Consider the following 13,384-nt stretch of genomic DNA (forward strand, 5'->3'; position numbering starts at 1 on the left):
CTCCTGTATACAACAACTTTCAGTCTCAAGTATGAATGAATTTCATGTGCTCATATGTCAGTGACAAATTGCAGCCGAAATCTCATAAGCCTACAAGAATACAGCACATGTACCTGGGAATTCATTTACTTAAGATGACACTTCAAATTTGCAGAAGAAGAAAAATTAAGAGTCTTTGAGTTTGCTGTTACAAAATAAAGGACAGCATATGTTTGAAGTGTGGTGTTTTCATTGCAAAAAACTAATAGTATATACATGAAGAAACGGACGAGTATTTAACGATTTACAGTACCTTGATGTGTAAGACAGCAGTTCCAGGAGGATGGGCATCAGTGATTGTTCTCAGGAGCTTCCCTGTTGTCAGGTCCCACATTGTTATCTGTGAGGTAAGGTTATATAAATTTATTGATATGTTTCTACTGGTACAATATAAAATACAACACAATGATTATACGACTACAATGCTTCTCATGCTCACTGTCACATGCACAAACACATGAGCACATTGTAGGTGTGTCAGGAAATTTTCACAATGGTCACAGATGGACAGAACAGCTACATTGCTTTGTAGTTTGTAGCGATGGCTTCACCACTATATATCATAAATACGTCACAAACACTATATATCATAAATACATCACAAACACTTCTGCCTTTTCCTTATTACAGTATTCTCACCTGTCCCTTGGCAAATCCACTGAGAAGTCTCGTGCAGTCATGGTTGATACTGAGGGCAGATACAGCCCCGTACTGAGCACCAACAGCTGTACTACCAAGACACCACTTCAGAACCTGCTTTGGGTCTGATAAACCAAGATGAAGAAGAAATTTCTTCATGTCATCCCTCGCAAAGCAAGGTTCAATAGTCAAAACTCAGGGGAAACACACCCAACAAAGGAGGAGATATCTCCTTTTTTCCCTTAGTCATAGGGTTCTTTATGCTTGCTTTGTATATAGGATACATGATTTTTTTTATGCATATCCAAAAAGCTTCCATATCACCAATTAGAGACTGTGATGCCACGGTGTACATGCAGCACTTACCAAACACCAGGATGAGACCATGAGATGATCCAATAGCAACCAGGTGTGAGACCGCCATGGCGGTAGGCATGCCCGCGTCTACCCTGTCCTGTAGGGAAACAAAAAATTAGAAAATATACCTGAAATATTTGTAAATCTTACAGCCCCTCCCCCTCATTCATGACATGATGATGCAAAAGAGTATAATCTACTGAAATAGCAAACGTCATGAACATGGGCTTGTAGTTGTAGCAGTACTAGTTGGACATTTCATTTTATCCATCCCAACTAAACTTGAATAATGTTGTCCACAAACATACAAACATACACAGCCCGCTGCAGTACTGTAGGAAAATGGCAGGTAAACCATTTTTTAACTTGACCTTCCTTTTCACAATAGGCACTTATCACAACTTCTTAAGTTTTATGCTGTTGATCTCAGTTGTTTTGATATTGTTGTGTTGGTACATACGAGATTTTAACTAACTGACACGTGAAATGGTTTGAAAAAAAATAAATGTATTTCCACCTATCTCTTGATTTTAATTGCCAATGTACTGTATTTGCATTATCAACTTGTTACTGGAGTAGAATTTCCTTGTAAAATCGACGCAATTGAAAAGTTTGAATTTGATTTGATTTGATCTACATACAGACCCAACAAGCCCTGGCTCAACCGATTGCCTCTGGCGAAGGCAATAAGTTGATTGGTTGTGGTGCTACTTACAGCAGCCGACATGACTTGCGCCGACACGCCCTTTAACACGACATGGCGTAGGATAGAACCGTGGCTGGCGTACTGGACGTGAGCCTTCTTTTTGGGCGCAAGGGGTTTGTCCGAGGCCAGCGACTCCAGGCTGACCAATGAGGAAGTTTCGCCGCTCGCATCTTGAAAGATGTCGAGGTTTTGCTCGTCCAAGTTGAAACTGTCGTCATCGGGCTATAGTGTAGAAAAAAAATTATGTGAACAAGTGAAACTAAATATCTATAACCTATAACCCATAAACTTCTGACAATTCATCATCATACTTCTTCATGTGATATCATAGTATACTTAAAATTTCTGTCCTTTAAAACACTCACTACAGTCAAACCTGTCTATAGCGGCCATTCAACTTTCAAGGGACTGGAGGAATGTGGCCACTTTTATAGACTGGTGGCCAATATAGAGATGTTGTAGAGTAGTGTTGATCAATTGACCATGAGCAATAAGTTGAGCATGTTTTTATGAGAATTCAACTTACCCTGCCAAAGTCAAACCTACTGAAAATGATTGATATTGCCATGCAGAATGTTGGCCAAGACTTGCACTCTTTTTAAGTCTAACGTTCAAGGCACGCATACCTTCCGCTACCGCAAAAAATGAACTCCAAATCCTCGCAAACTACGATTTTAAACCGGGCGCAGGGTGACATACGGCTTTTCTCACACACGCAACTAATGCATGGGGGCATGCATTTTTTTCTAGATAAGCACCTTATTATTACATCAGTCCTCTACAAACACAACATGCCTACAATGTACCTCATTTAGGATGCTCTCCAGCGATGGCGGGGCAACGACCTCTGGGAGGTCAAACTCGCTGTCGTCCAACTGCTCCATCTGGGCAAAACACAGGACGATTTCTTAGTACAGGTTATGTTTGTTCAATACGTTTATCTGGTAACCAAGCTTATTTCAATTCCCAAAACTTCAGCTATTATTCTCTCTATATGTATCGTATATAAGAAAGCCACCTTATTCAAATCTTCAAGTTATCATAACAGAAAGGGGTTTTGTCTAGTATTGTGTAGAAGTAGAAGTAGAACAATGACTACAGAAGCTGGCACTCACTTTTTTGCAGTTCTGTTTATCTGTTTTATACAATAGACCTTTGACTCACAGATATCACATGGCATGTTAATCAAACATAGGGAGAGGGACTAACAAATAGTGGTAAAAAAAAAGAAACAATACCAGCATGCATACTTAATATTCATAACATTAGACACACAATAGCAGCAAGCTCATGAATAACAAAGATGCATGTTTAAAATTCATGTCTGTCTTTAGATGTCAACTATACATCATAAAAAGTGCATTTCGAACAAGTGTTCATTTTCTTATAAATCACCATCCAGAGCAAGAGTTTACAAGGGTTGGTTTCTTGTCGAAAATAACACTTTCCCACATCCTATCAAAATCAATTGCAGCCAAGTTGCAGGTTATTTTATCATAATATCATTTTGAAGCTCATATTTTTCGCAGCGATCTTTCTATGCTACTATAATCCAGTATATCTTTTTAGATCGCCACTAAGCCGTAAGATGTTAAGTGCAAAAACCACGAATTGTTAAAACACGTACTATTCGAACCACTATAAGACAAACATCTTTTTATTACACCCTTACTAGTACAGTTACATGCATCCTCCCCTTCCGCCCCCCCTCCCCATCCAGTCAAGACCGTCAAATAATCAACGTTTTCAGCTTGTTTTTACACCAAGAACATACCTCGTCAAGCCCGAGACCCTCGGACAGCCCTTGGGCTTCGCCTTGCTTCCCTTCTGCCATCAGAACCGGTGTATATTACTCATCAACCTTGCGAAAAAATTGTCACCATCAAAAAATATAACTTCCGGGGTCAGCCATGTTGGTTTCGGGGCATGATGGGAAATATCGATCAGCTGTTATTTGGCGGGAAAATTTGTATTCTTCTTGTGTGAAAGATGGCAGAAAGTGGCTCAAAACCGAGACGTCCTGGTTCGAGTTCCCTGGTATGCTACGACGTTGGAAAGCCACCACATGATAGAAGAAGAAGAACTCCAATTGCACAACAACTGTAACAGGTACGATGTGTGTATAACGATTGCGACGATTTTTGGTGTATGGGTGGGTGGTTGTTGCCTATCGTTCATGTTTGATTTTGGGCCTCCTTGTGTTTGAACTTGACACGTACGGCAGGTAGCTTTTTGTGTGTGGATGGGATATGTGGAACGAATGGTGCGAGTGCGATGATATTTGGTTTATGTGTTGGTGGTGGTTGCCTAATTTTGTTTTTGTCCCTCTTGGTGTTTGAACTTGACGCTGCACGTTACCTTTTGTGCGGGCAAGGAGCATGCGCTGTATCTCCAGGACGCAATGTACGATTGTGTTGTTATTTGGTACATGGGTTGGTGCTCTTGTCCTGATGGTCAGGTTTGAGTTTGGGTCTCTTTGTGTTTGAACTTGATACTGTAGGTTGAGGCTGTTTGTGTAGTTGGGCATCCCCACGTACTAGTATCTGCTTGGTTGTGAATATAGGTAATGGTTGAGTTTGTAATTACAGGTGATGGTTGGGGTTGGGTAACAATGTGATTGATAGGTCTTAGTTTACATCTGTTTTCTAGTTTTGGTCGTCTTAAAGGTTAGTCTTAATACTTCAGTTGGCTATTCATTTTGCGTCCTTGACTGAGACTTACTGTGGTCTTATTTTGGTGATGCCATCCCCATAATGTGAGTAGGTAATGAGATTTAGGCCACCAACATCTGCTATGTTTTTGACCTGGGTAATCTATAGTCAAGGCAATGTTTGGTATAATGTAAGTGGTAAAGGCTTTGTTCATGCTTTAAATTTAATATTGTTTGTAGCTTTTGGAAGACATTATCTTGTCACTGAACATATGTTATAAAATTATCTACGCAACCACTCCTTGGTTTTGGAAAATGTTTGCTGTTTTTTTGCTCTGTATATGTGCTTGTTTGCACAAGTCAGATGGTTGCTTCACTGGTAAATGGTCCCTGCTAGGGCTGGGCACCGGTACAGAAAATTCAGGTCCAGGTCCGGTTCAGGTCCAAAGGATCAGGTCCAGGTCCGGACCTGAACCTGGACCTGATGCAGTATGACTCATACCAATGGTCCATTTCACTACAAAGAAATCTGTTTGGTGGAGTATTAGACTTACACTGGCGTTTTAATTTAAAATCCTACAACGCTAACTAACCTGTACGATTGGCTGTAAAACTTGGTAGAAATTACTATAAACTCTACTCTACTTCACTCTTGTTATTTTCTTCCACCTGCAAGCGCCAAAACGTATGAATGCCTGATAAGATAATCTGTTAATTTTCTAATCGGTCCAACATCCGGTCCACCTAATTTTTTCAGGTCCCGTTTTTCTGGACCGGTCCAATAAGAAAAATCGGTTTTATCGGTACCGGTACGCTGTACCGATACCCAGCCCTAGTCCCTGCCGAGACTGCTCTGATTGGTCGGAGGCGGTTAGGTTATCGGTACAACTGCTAGTGCCCAGCGATACAAGAGACACAGTACAAAAAGAAGTATCCAGCAAAAGTATATTAAGTCCACACCAATTTAATTTCTTGGTTCACGGATTCGCTCGCTCCTATTTTTTGGAAAAAAAAAATTACCACTAAGCAAATTTTCACCATTAATGAAACCATTCACCAACTTTCTGGTGTAGCAAATTGGCCTTTATATTATAACTCCCTAAAGTGTGGGTACAGGTGCTGTTACTGTACAATGAGTGTTTTTCTACTTTTTTCAAGCTGAACACTTTTTTTCTTTGTGTTCTGGATTAGTCGTTACCTTTATCCCAACCATTTTACAATTATTATTTTTATTTTTATTTCGCCCTCTCGCTCCATATTTTTTATGAAAAAAATCCGTGAACCAAGAAATTAAATTGGTGTGGCCTAAGAGCCCAAAAAAGACGAAAAAAGTCCCAGAGAGCCTGCTATGGAGGCTAGCACGTGGAAGGTACATTTTTTTAATTATTTACAAAGTTAAATGGCTGCACGTGACTTTCCTATGAGCTGGAAGCACATCACCTCCAACACACTAGTTGGTTAACAAAATGGCTACTAGAAATTGTATACAATGCAAGAAAATGCAACTATTTGCTTTACAAAAATTATCCAACCACATACAACACACACAATCAACTTCCACCGAATTACATGTAATAAGTCTACAAACACCCAATACATTTCATGCAGGTCTGAGGTCTACGAACTCTTGTTAATATAGATTTTGAAAAAAATGTTTTGTTTATATTTACGAGGGGTGATCAATAAGTCCTCGGCCTCACCCAGAAATATTAAGCACAACTCAAATTTTGAGGCACAATGTCATAGTATGAAGCCTTTTATCAATATCCTCCAAATTTCAAGTCATTGCAGTCATTTCTTTCCGGGCATTGAGAAAACAAGGGTGAATTGTGATCAGACATGTGTGGATCAATTTCCCGTAAATTCTTTCATCAACAAAAGACATTGTCAAAATGTTTGATAATGATTCTCTTTCTATTCCAAGCAGAAAGAAGTGGGTGTCTGACTTCCAGCAGCGCAAGTTGACGCGCACACCTCAGGTCGCAGCTCAATTGTCCAGTTTTATATCCTTCTATCTTACCTAACGTTACTGGGTGTCGCCTGCAAAGCAATGATTACAATAAGTTGAATTTCGGTACATATTTATATAAGAATTTATACTGGAAATCTTTGCTTCGAAATCTGAGCTGTGCTTATTATTTCTGGGTTAGGCCGAGGACTTATTGATCACCCCTCGTACCCTTATGTTTTCCAGGCCGCTGCTACTGCCTGCATTAATATAAAAATAATAATAACTAGAGTTCGGCGACCTCATACCTCCATGAAAATTTAGAGCTTTCGTGAATTTCATGCAATTGACTAAGACATTAACATAATTTATGCATGGTGTTGTTCATCATTGACAAACGTACACATTTCATAATTATAAAATTCCCATTATTAATCATAAAGTGGTTTTGCAATTTTTACTTAAATTATGCAAATAAGTTCTCATTACCATATTTGGTATCTGCTTATATTCCACCTATCACAATTAACATGTGTTACATTTATTGAAGTCCAGTTATTGCAAACAATGGAATTATACAATTTCCTCATTAATTATGCAAATTAAGTCCTCATTTGCATAACATGTATATCATTATGAACATCTTTGCCTGAGGTACCCGCATGCCTAATATGATACCAATCCGTCAATCCTTTCTGCAGTTATCCTCTTTGGAGTGTCTTGACAAAAACGCCCCTGCAGTTCCCAAATTAAATGTTAGGGGGCTGAAACTTGTCTCACTTTGTCATGACACTAAAAGATATCTACCACCCAAATTTCAAGACCATATCACGTCCAAGACAAGAGATACATAGAAAAAACTGCTATGTGTCAATGTTGTCATTAATTATGCAAATTTGCTCCTATTTTGCATAATTAGTATTTCATTTTGTACAACATTGTCTGAGGTACCTACATATCAAAAATCATGAAAATCCGTTGTTCCCTTCTTGAGTTATCCTCGTCAGAAGTTTTTGACAAAAATGCCCCTGCTATCCCAAAACTAGACGCTAGGGGGCCCAAACTTATGTCACTTCTTCCTGAGCACAAGAGCTATCTAATACTAAAAAATCGTGATCATAGCATGTTCAGAACACCAAGATAGCAAAACCGGAAGTTGCGCTGCAGTACCAAGGGGAGCCGCTAGGGGGCCCAAAATCTAATCATTTCCAGCTTTCATCACACCCTACTAACACACCAAGTATCAAACCAATCCACCCAGCCGTTCTTGAGTTATCTTGTTTACACACAGACAGACACACAGACACACAGACAGACACACAGACACACAGACAAACGCGGGGTAAAATATAACCTCCATGAAATTTCATGGAGGTAATAACTGTTCTTAGTTATAGATAGACAGTCAGATTGTCATCGGTAACCAAATCAGTGTACGTCTAGATCTTTGTACAATTCTTCCCATCGTCTTCTGTTTGCTGCTGTTTCCCTTAGATATCTTAACATGTGAGTCTCAAGTCTAATGTTCTGGTTAAGATGTAGTTTACAGTCGTCTACCAGACTGCTGAGGAGGCCTTCACGTGGCCTTCCTAGCCTTGGTTTGAGCTTCTTACTGAACGCGACGTTAAGGATCTTTTGTGGCGGCGAGTCCAGTGGCATACGGAAAATGTGGCCGAAGAGGAACCATCTACGACGGTGGACTGCATTTTGTAATGGTGATGCTTGGCACTTGCTGTACAGCTTACTGTTACTAATGTGGTTGGGGTGGAAGTGACCCGCATTAATAAGTGTTGTAGATAGTGACCGTGTTATCCCTTACATCAGTCACTACCAACTGCCCTTCTTCACCAACTGCAATATGAGTTATCATCCCCAGCCCAGTAACAACATGGCGAACGAAAAGTCCGCGACTTGTAAACATGGAAACCTGACCGTTTCCAAGCACCCCACCACGACTTGCCACAAAGATATGTCCTAACGTGTCAGTACAGATTCCTTTGGGATAGGTAAGAGCGCTAGCACTATCACCATGGCCCGCAAAACTGAACAGAAGGTCCCCGGTCTGGTTATACACGTGAACCATGTTATATTTTGTAGTAAGAATGTTTCCTGCCCTGTTTACCACGACGGACTCTGAAAATGAATTCTCAAGCTTTCTAACAAACGAGCCATTCGGTTGATATATGTAAAGCTCCTGTGGTACCCTGTCACGTTTTGTGACGAGAATATGATTACTTTTTGTATCCACTGCAATGGATCGAACGCGTTGGCTCCATGGCACCACGAACTTACTCAAAGCTCGACCTTCATTGTTGTATTGTACAACATAGGAACTGAATTTAGCATTCCCAACTACCCACAGGTTTTCATTGCCATCAACGGACAGTCCTTCGGGAAATATCGTACTTCCGGCTTTGCCTGGTACTGTTGTCAAGAAATGACGAATGTAAACACCCTTGATGTTAAATGCTTGGACTCGACTGTTGTCATGATCAGCTACGAATATCTCGTTTCTACAAGAGAAAATAAGTCCACACAGACGAGAGAACTTCCCCAGTGTGGATCCCCGCCCACCAAACGTGATGACGTGACGTTTTTCACCATCTTCTGTCGTTCCTGGTAAGCATCCTTCCATCTTTGCAGATGATGGTAGTGCTCTCGTCGTTCCTACAGCGATACAAATATATCTATAATAGGTATTATAGATAGGTATTATCATTATCATGGCTTTATTAGGGCTTTATAAATTGAAGTACGTACTGTACTAGCCTGGTCACAAACTGAGGTCGATAATGTTTGTATATGAAATAGGTATTGAATACAAGGATGGGTGCCGAAACATTCATGTAAATCTTGTGAATCACATACGCATGCCCGTAGCCAGGGGGGGGGGGGGGGGGGGGGTTCGGAAGAACGTCGAAAGTCCACTTTTTCATGTCCAAGATTTTTTTTCAAAGGCATGACTGATTTGCATTTTTCCCTGATAGACATTTCAGCCAATCGTAGTGAGTCTATCAGCAAAATTTGCCCCAGAAAGTGCAGGAAATGGCTTTTCAGAGGGTCCAGATTTCAAAATTTCCCCGGACCTCCATTGCGACGCCTCGCGCCTTTGGTGTCGGACATGGTGAAAATATGTCGAGGGAGTTGGCCTCAAAGACTTACGCAAAAGCCTTGTCCTTTAATTGAAATTCCATTAAACTTCGCAAGCGATTTTTGCCCGTCAAAATGCAGGAAATGGCGTTTCAGAGGGTCAAAATTTCAAATTTTCCGGGGGAGCATGCCCCCGGACCCGCCTGCGGCGCTCGATGGTCCCACAATTACTAAAAAGAACCCCCCAACCAAAATCCTGGCTACGGGCATGATACGAACATCTATTATCATTGGCGAAGCAGCAGAATTGTAACATCTATGATATTCTGTCTTACTTTTCAAGTTGGTGGAGGTATGTGAGTCCTTATCCAAGGGTGTGGTTGTCTGAACTGTTCGCATCTCAGTCTGTGAGCTTCCTTCGGTCGGCAACAGTTCCTTCAAGATTCGACATTCGAAAGGATCAAACGAATATTACTTTGTACTACATTATGCTTTCAAAACAAGACTGGCAATAAAAATGTATTATTGCCATGACGACGATTGAGGGTACAACAATACAGCTCAAATCAGAAATAGACTGGAACTTCCCTGTCGCACTATCCCTGGCACAATATACTAGCCCACCTGTAACATAAAACTACAGCCAGCAGAAATGTACTATCCCCGGTGACGTACATTCCACCATTGAATACCAGAGATACATCTGGAACAGATTTAGGGGGGAGGGGGAGGGGGAGGGGGACTTGCATACCCAGCATACTGTGGAGTACTAGCATTCTTGGAAAAATGCCTGTGCAATTCCTAGAATTTTTGCAGACTGAATGCAATATATACCACTTGACGACTCCCCTGAGGCGTCGTCAATAACATTTTGTACGCCGTAGTGGATCCCAGACCTTGGTGTAAGCTGTTTTGGGCGTTGTTGTTTGAAAGAGAAGTTACAAATTTACTCTAAGGCAAGTCTAACAACTAAGAATATTTGCGTTTTTTAAGATTAAACCTTTAGTAAAAAAAATTGAGCAGCAAAATATTCAGTTTTGCTGGACAGGTGATGAGACAACGATCCTTGTCTACATGTATTCTTTGTGTTTCCTAGCTGTCGGTCATTTCTTTTAAATGTTCACACGTGTGTGAGGTGTATCACTTAGTTTGATAGAAGATTATGATATGATATCTGTGGGAGAGTAAGGGACAAAATTTAACGGAAAAACATGACTTTGTCATTGTGCGAAACGAAGTCCTTTGAACATTATTTGATATTTCAGAGAATTTGATATTTATCGTTTTAGTTTTATCATTTACGCTTCTTAACATATCCCTCTAGAATTGATTTGCAATGTATGCACACTGAGAAATAGCCTGATTAAATCTCGCTTATAGCAGCCCGCCAAACATCCGCCGGCCCCCCCAGAAGGGGGGAGGGGCCTGTCGGAGTTACAGCCCTGGACAGCGGAGTTTGTGTTACACAGACTGAGAAAATATTTTAAAAATCATACTGAACAAAACATAGCAAGGTCTGTACCACGTTCGGTCATTTAGTCCCAAAATGCTGAGGCTTCAAAGGGTTAACCCTGCGAATAAGCATAAGTAAGATTATGTAGTTTGTCAGGGGAGAACGAATCACAAAAAAGCCAATTACCGTGACAGTCCCTGGTGGCCCTGTAGGATACGGACGGTTAAGGTCCTGATGGGTTTCCTGGGGCGAAGCGATGAAGACTCCTGTCAGGATTATGGCTACCCCAGCGGATGCCGTGATGACTGCACAAACCAGCTGTGCGCATGAGCGGGAAGGACGTTTCGGGCCACGAGGTGCAGGTCCTCCATCTTTTGCAACTTCGATAATTTAGTTAATAGACATAGTAAGTAATGTAAGATAGAAAAAAAATGAGGCATTGACCACGTGCAAACAAAAAGGTAAATAAACAAATATCATTGGCACTGTATTATCTATTAATTTTTTAGGTTTTTATGGGAGATTACTGTAAATGCATTTAAGTTCGCGGGGATTTAATTTCGCGGTAGCGGGAACATGGACTTTTCGCGGTGGTTTTAATTTCGCGGTAGCACCATGCACTGTAATCTCTTATTGTTAAGGAAAAATGTTCGCGGTGGTTTTAAATTCGCGGTGAAGCGCGAACATTGATCCACAGCGAACATTTCTGCATTTACAGTATTCGAATTGACCATAACTTCGGAAATCTAACAGAGGGTAATAGCGGCCCAAGGAGGTTTAATAAACGTGTAACGAAGAAGTGACTTCTTTTAACTATTCTATAAAACAATATGAAATGTATCAAAACTGATATCACTATTAGACTTTTTTCATCTGTACGTCTGTCAGATTATGCTGCAATGCCGATATGTACGTTTATTGCGCAATAAAAAATTATTACCACTACTACCTACTATTAGTTAAATTTGAAATTGTTGCCAATTAAATTATAAGGATAAATAAAGTTTAGGATGTTCCAGCATAATCCTTTTAAAAATAATAGAGCGTAACAAAGCTAAGATGAGAGAGAACATAAGAATGGCGCTGAGCCCTTACCCGTCCTGATATGTGTTAAACAACAAATCGCCAATGCAATTTCTTTAGATTTTAACAGTGCCAATGCTTCCAAATAGAAAGATTCAGACATGCAATTAATTATGAATCAGGTATGAAATTCAGGGTTATCGAATAAAATGTACTACTAGGTTCTTGTTACTCAAAAAACGTTACGTACAGTATTTGACTTACCTGAAGGAAGGTTGGAACTTTCTGCAGGTTCATCAAGATGTGGCTGGTACTTATGTTTATCATCATCTATATCATCATTTTCATATACATCTTTGGTCACACTATCATTATTTTCGTACATATTTTCAGCCACATCATCATTTTCATATACATCTTCAGCCACATCATCATTTTCATACATATTTTCAGCCACATCATCATTTTCATACATATTTTCAGCCACATCATCATTTTCAAATACATCTTTGGTCACATCATCATTTTCATACATATTTTCAGCCACATCATCATTTTCATATACATCTTCAGCCACATCATCATTTTCATACATATTTTCAGCCACATCATCATTTTCGTATGCATCTTCTACAAAATCATCATCATTTTCATATACATCTTCAGTCACATCATCACTATTTTCATATATATCTTCAGCCACACCGTTATCACCATTTCCATGTGCATAATGTACGTTTTCAGCCACGTAGGTATCCGTTCCAGTTGTATGATCAACGATGGCGTTGAAACGCTGAGTCTGTATGGACCTTGGCTCCATAGTAGCACTAAAAGTTACTCCTCCTTGAGTTGTCTGAATGGTGCGGACGTCACTTCGTTGCATCGTTATCGTATGTAGTTCTTTTGCAAAACCTGACGGTGCAGAGCAACAAAAAAAAAAACCAAAAACAAACACCGTATGACATCATTTTCTTCTGTTTAGATGTTCAATTAATTAACGCTAAATTCACCCATGCTCCATTATGCTACATTTCGTATTTTTTTGATATCATTAGTATTTGACATGCTACTTTATTTGGTTTATTGTTTATTAATATTAATACCGGCAGGATAATCACCCAAAGCTGCTGGCTAGGCGATCGCCCCAGATTCTGGCAGGGCAGTCGCCCAAAGCTAATATCAGGCAATCGCTCATAAGTATCCTTCAATCTAATGAAATCAAGACATGAAGACTGGATAATTCAGACTTTAAATGGGGCAACCACCCAACAAGTTATCATATCCAGGACTTGAATGTCTTTAAAAGTTGCATTCCCATCTAAGATGGTTTCGTTTTCATATAATTTTACACTTCGTTTTCTAATAATCAAGTTAAAAAAGGAATAAATGGATTTTCCCTTATTATTTTGGAATCTGGTGGCTGCTTTATCTATATATATATAATGATACCTTTTATTAGTACTCTATCCGAAGTAACCC

General features: G+C 39.9%; 2 protein-coding genes across 3 annotated transcripts in view; both read right to left on the reverse strand.

Moving 5' to 3' along the window:
• Nucleotides 1-3,685, reverse strand: part of LOC118406097 (vacuolar protein sorting-associated protein 8 homolog) — a 44,563-nt gene extending 40,878 nt beyond the window's left edge. For both annotated transcript variants that reach the window (XM_035805960.1, XM_035805961.1), the window contains exons 1-6: nt 3,516-3,685; nt 2,548-2,625; nt 1,751-1,963; nt 1,045-1,132; nt 679-803; nt 293-379 (exon numbers count right to left, since the gene is read on the reverse strand). In XM_035805960.1, the coding sequence (XP_035661853.1) occupies nt 293-379; nt 679-803; nt 1,045-1,132; nt 1,751-1,963; nt 2,548-2,625; nt 3,516-3,575 (651 nt within the window). In that variant the 5' untranslated portion in view covers nt 3,576-3,685. The remainder of the gene's footprint in view (nt 1-292; nt 380-678; nt 804-1,044; nt 1,133-1,750; nt 1,964-2,547; nt 2,626-3,515) is intronic.
• Nucleotides 3,686-6,210: 2,525 nt separating this feature from the next.
• Nucleotides 6,211-11,469, reverse strand: LOC118406113 (RING finger protein nhl-1-like). The gene is made up of 4 exons (XM_035805981.1): nt 11,069-11,469; nt 9,765-9,864; nt 8,115-9,006; nt 6,211-6,599 (listed from the first exon to the last, which is right to left on the reverse strand). Exons 2-3 carry the CDS (start codon nt 9,826-9,828, stop codon nt 8,120-8,122), a joined length of 951 nt encoding a protein of 316 aa, XP_035661874.1. The 5' UTR covers nt 9,829-9,864; nt 11,069-11,469; the 3' UTR covers nt 6,211-6,599; nt 8,115-8,119.
• Between the last annotated feature and the right edge of the window lie 1,915 nt (nt 11,470-13,384).

This window comes from Branchiostoma floridae, chromosome 18, assembly GCF_000003815.2.
Source record: "Branchiostoma floridae strain S238N-H82 chromosome 18, Bfl_VNyyK, whole genome shotgun sequence".
Taxonomy (NCBI): domain Eukaryota; kingdom Metazoa; phylum Chordata; class Leptocardii; order Amphioxiformes; family Branchiostomatidae; genus Branchiostoma; species Branchiostoma floridae.

Bases quoted from the DNA above. Each gene is read 5' to 3' on its own strand.
- LOC118406113 (XM_035805981.1), bottom strand. From the start codon at position 9,828: ATGCGAACAGTTCAGACAACCACACCCTTGGATAAGGACTCACATACC. The intron at 9,007-9,764 runs GTAAGACAGAAT...GTATCGCTGTAG, and splicing joins TACCTCCACCAACTTGAAAA to GAACGACGAGAGCACTACCA.